The 5037-nt window shown below is 53.4% G+C and overlaps 1 protein-coding gene across 1 annotated transcript in view; it reads left to right on the top strand.

The window, feature by feature from the left end:
• The window catches only part of LOC130586953 (electrogenic sodium bicarbonate cotransporter 4-like), a gene marked incomplete at its 3' end in the record, with an annotated part of 33294 nt that overhangs the window by 11280 nt on the left and 16977 nt on the right, over positions 1-5037 (top strand). The window contains exons 5-8 of the mRNA XM_057387889.1: positions 564-619; positions 3208-3365; positions 3451-3538; positions 3682-3836. Of these exons, the coding sequence (XP_057243872.1) occupies positions 564-619; positions 3208-3365; positions 3451-3538; positions 3682-3836 (457 nt within the window). The remainder of the gene's footprint in view (positions 1-563; positions 620-3207; positions 3366-3450; positions 3539-3681; positions 3837-5037) is intronic.

Raw genomic sequence — 5037 nt, 5'->3', positions numbered from 1 at the left:
CCTGTTCATGCAGTTATGGGGTTGCTGGGGTTGGGAAAACCCTCTAAGATCATGGAACATTCTGTTGATGGAGTTATGGGGTCATCAGGATTGGGAAAGACCTCTAAGGTCAGGGAAAGTTATGGGGTCATWAGGGCTGGAAAARCCCTCTAGGATCATGGAACTCCTGTTCATAGAGTTATGGGGTCACTGGGGTTGGAAAGCCCTCTGGGATCACTGAACACCCTGTTCATGCAGTTATGGGGTTATTGGAGTTGGGAAAGCTCTCTGGGATCACAGAACACCAGCACCACCTGTGACCYGTGTCCCCAAGTGCCACATCCRGACAGTTTTCAGTCCTTTCCAGGGATGGGGGCATCACCACCACCCTGTGCCACCTGTTCCACCCTTTCCGTGAAGGATTTTCCCCTATTTCCCGTGGTTTTGGGTCCCTGCTGCTGCTCTGCACGTCCAAATGCCATAAAGGATATTTTATTTCTCTGCACAGTCTCCCTGCTGGGTTCTTTCCCGGCTCAAGGGGTTTTTCCTCACGTTCCTCACGTTCCCTCCCTTCCCTCCACCAGGTCACGCCCAGAGCCGGAGCATGAACGACATTTCGGACACACCGAGCACCGACCAGGTACCCACCCCAAATCATCCCACCCCAAATCGGGGAGGAGCATCCCAACACCATCCCTGCCATGCTCCGGGGCTGTTGGGGTCCACGTGAGCCTGGTCCCGGTCGATTCCCGCACAAATTCCTAATTAGGGCAGTTAATGCCTCCATCGATCCCTGCGCGTCCGCGGGGAAGCTGAACCGGAGCGTGGAATTGGGGCCGAGCGAGGGGGYTGGGGCAGCTCTGATTCCTCGGGGTGGGGGAGAAAAATCCCACCAGATCTTCAGSGATGGCAGGGAAGGTGCTTGGAAGAGCAGGAATCCTAAAGGATTGGCTGGGAGAGGGCGGGAAATCCCATCCCAGCCCTTGGGGTTGCGTATTGTGCACAGGGCTTCGGCTGTGGAAGCGAGGGGCAGGATTTTGGGGTCATTTATGGTTTTTTCTCAGTTTTTCCTGGGGGTTTCTCAAAGCAAAGCTCAGCCCAGAGGCCATGGAGGGCAATTCCTTCCAGGATTGCTGTCGGGAGGGAGTTGGAGGGGAAGCAGATCCCAGTTTAGGGATGGGATTGGGGCGATTTTATCCCATTCTTTTGCTCAGTGTCCCGTTCCCATCCCAGATTTTATTTGGGAATTGTCGGTTCCTTGCACAACCTTTCCTTTTTCCTGTTTGTGATTTCACCAAAGGGAAATTCAACAACCCCATGGGTTTTTAGGGAACAGGGTGGGATAACAACTTGCCTTTTCCCCGGGATGTCCTTGCTGGGGCGACGCAGTTTAGGGCCGGCCCAAATACAAGAAATAATTTAATTTAATTCTCTGGATTTCACGGACGGAAATCCACACACTGCTGGGAGCCACAGACAGGGACACCAGGGCACCTCCCCGTGCCCACTCAGGAACCCCAAATAGCCCCTCCAGCAATGGGGTTCGGAGGGTTAATCCCAAAATATGCAAAGCATGTAGGTTTAATCACCCTATTAGGCCCACTACAAAGGGACTTTTTAAGTGTTACACGAAGCTTAGTGGTCACTGGAAACTCCTGCTCTTATTCCGAGGAGTTGCTTTATTATTATGATTTTTTTTTTAATTTTTTTTTTTTTCCATTTGGATTTAAAAGATTAGGACGGGGCAGAGGCTCACATGCCTGCCCTCATGCTGCCATATAGATTATCATAACTCCCTGCCCGCGCTGCTATTGAACCCATGTGGCTCGAAATAAAAGAGCTGCAGGGTAGAAGAGACCTCGGGAATAAATCCATGGATGAGGTTTTCCTGTTCCCGTTGTTTGTTCCCTGCTCATGGAATGGGGCTGGGGAGGAGTGAGGTGTCGAAAATTCCCCATGCAGGGGGTTTGGGGGAGCCTGGGGGCGCAAAAAAAAAACCCAAAAATGTTCCTGGCTGGCTGCAGCATCCCCGGGGATCAGTTCGGATTTTCTGCAGGGGGATTTCAGGGAGCTCTCCTTGTGGAGAATACAGAAGAGCAGAACGTCTTTTACAACAGCCCCTTTGTTGGTGGGGTTGGAGGGCCCTGGGTGCACAGTTTGGGGTCAGTCTTGAGTTCGGCCACATTTCTGAGCAAATTCAGCTCTGAATTTCCCCTGGGTGCACCCTTTGGTTCAGTCTCACTTTTAGCCACATTTCTGAACAAATTCAGCTCCGTGAATTTCCCCTGGATGCACATTTTGGGGTCAGCCTTGGGTTCGGCCACATTTCTGAGCAAATTCAGCTGTGAATTTCCCCTGGATGCACATTTTGGGGTCAGCCTTGGGTTTAGTCACGTTTCTGAACAAATTCAGCTCCGTGAATTTCCCCTAGGTGCACAGTTTGGTTCAGTCTCCATTTTAGCCACATTCTTTAACAAATTCAGCTCCCTCAATTTCTCCTGGGTGCTCATTTTGGTGTCAGTTTTGGATTTGGCCAAATTTCTGAACCAATTCAGCTCCTGGGTGCGCAGTTTGGGGTCAGTCTCACTTTTAGCCACATTTCAGCTCCAGGAATTTCTCTTGGGTGCACAGTTTGGAGCCAGTCTCGGTTTTGGCCATGTTTCTGAACAAATTCAGCTCCATGAATTTCCCCTGGGTGCACCCTTTGGTGTCAGTTTTGGATTTGGCCACATTTCTGAACAAATTCACCTCCATTAATTTCTCCTGGGTGCACATTTTGGTGTCAATCTCAATTTTGGCCGCATTTCTGAACAAATTCAGCTCTGTGAATTTCCCCTGAGTGCACAGTTTAGGGTCAGTCTTGGTTTCAGCTGCATTTCTGAATAATTTCAGCTCCGTGAATTTCTCCTGGATGCATATTTTGGTGTCAGTGTCAGTTTTGGCCACATTTCTGAACAAATTCAGCTCTGAATTTCTCCTGGGTGCACATTTTTGGTGTCGATATGAGTTTTGGCAGCATTTCTGAACCAATTCAGCTCCGGGAATTTCTCCTGGCTTATTCCCATGCGTGGCTCCTCAATCCCCACCTCTGTGAGTCTTTGACACCGCCAGAGGTGAAACCTTTGAGCTTGAGGCTTCAACTTTCATGGCTGGGATGAGGAAAAAAAAAGGGGAGAAATCCCAAATTTTGGCATCTGCTCCCTTCCCCACTCTCATCTTTCCCAACAGCTGAAGAACAAATTCATCAAGAAGATCCCCAAGGAYGCCGAGGCCTCCAAYGTGCTGGTGGGGGAGGTGGAGTTCCTGGAGAAGCCCTTTGTGGCTTTTGTCCGGCTTCTCCAGGCCACCATGCTGGGCGGGGTGACCGAGGTGCCCGTCCCCACCAGGTGAGCGCAGTCCCACGGGGACGAACGGTTCGGTGACACCGGTGGTGACACCAAGGTCACCAATGTGGTGCTTTTCCCTCCCCAGGTTCCTCTTCATCCTCCTGGGCCCAGCAGGAAAAGCCAAATCCTACAACGAGATCGGCCGAGCCATCGCCACGCTCATGGTGGATGATGTGAGTAGAGGTTCTCGCCGGGAACCAAGGGAAAAAAAATCAATTTTCACTTAATCGCCCCAAAAATGGAGCTTTAAAGCCCCAGAAGGACGCGGGGCTGGGGGCCGTGCTCAGGGTGACCCCGCTGCCCTCTCCACCCCCAGCTCTTCAGCGATGTTGCCTACAAAGCCCGTGACAGGGAGGACCTGATCGCCGGCATCGACGAGTTCCTGGACGAGGTCATCGTCCTCCCGCCCGGCGAGTGGGACCCCAACATCCGCATCGAGCCGCCCAAAAAAGTGCCCTCGGCCGAGAAGAGGTGGGTGGGGCTGTGGGGCTGGACCCAGCCCTGTGGCCGGTTTTGGGGGACAAAACCATGTCTGGTTTTGGGGGACAAAACTGTGTCTGGTTTTGGAGAATGAGAGCTTTGCCGGGCTCTCTCCCTGGGAAGAACCCGTCCAAATGTTCCCAAGGGTCAGATTTCCAGCAGGTTTTGTTCCCGGATTGGCTCTGAGCCATTCCCATTCTGCAGGAACAGTTTCCAGTGGGCGCTGCCCCTGCCCATGGGGCTGCAATGGATGAGCCTGGGTGACCCTTGAGTCTCTCCAACTAAATCCATCCCATGAGTCCATGACGTGGGCAAAGCTCTGGATCTCTCCAAATTCACCCCAAAACCCACCTCAGTGTGGGCACAGAGCTGCACCATAGCTGTGGTGCTCACCCCAGGGCTCTGCGGTGCTAATCTGGTGGTACCCATGCCAGTCTGAGTCTGGAGGGTTTGGTGATGGTGCTGACCCAAGACCAGAGGATTTGGTGGTGCTGATCTGGTGGTACTGATGCCAGTCCGAGGCCGGAGGGTTCAGTGGTGGTGCCGACCCGAGTCTGAAGGGTTTGGTTGGTGCTGATCTGGTGGTACCGGTGCCAACCTGAGTCTGAAGGGTTTGGTGGTGTTGATCTGGTGGCACCGGTTGTACCGGTGCCAACTTGAGGCTGGAGGGTTCAGTGGTGCCGACCCAGTGGTTCCAACCCAGTGGTGCCATTTCAAGGCCAGAGGGTTCAGTGGTGCCAATCCAATGGTGCCAGTGCTGACCTGGGGCAAGAGGGTTCGGCAGTGACAATCCAAGGCTGGCGGGTCCATGGACTGATCTGAGGCTGCACCAGTGCCACTGGTGACAATCCAAGGTCAGAGGGTTCGGTGGTGCCAATCTGGTGGTGCCGGTGCCAACCCAAAGCTGGAGAGTTCATGGTGTTGATCCAGCAGTGCCAGTGCTGACCCGGGGCCAGAGGGTTTGACTGCGCCAATCCAGTGGTACCAATGCGGATCCAAGGCTGGAGGGTTCCATGGTGCCAATCCGGTGGTGCCAGTGCCAGCCTGAGGCTGGAGGGTTTGGTGATGCCAATCCGAGACTGGGGACTTTTGTGGTGCCAATCCTGTTGTCCCAGTGCTGACCCAAGGTGGGAGGGGTTCAGTGGTGCCAATCTGGTGGTGCCGGTGCTGATCCAAGGCTGGAGTGTTCCGT

The sequence above is a fragment of the Malurus melanocephalus genome, unplaced genomic scaffold (assembly GCF_030028575.1).
Source record: "Malurus melanocephalus ecotype Western Australia unplaced genomic scaffold, MMel_1.1 scaffold_1422, whole genome shotgun sequence".
NCBI classification, from domain to species: Eukaryota; Metazoa; Chordata; class Aves; order Passeriformes; family Maluridae; genus Malurus; species Malurus melanocephalus.
The sequence above is the reverse complement of the archived record's forward strand: the minus strand, read 5'-3'. Positions and strand labels throughout refer to the sequence as shown.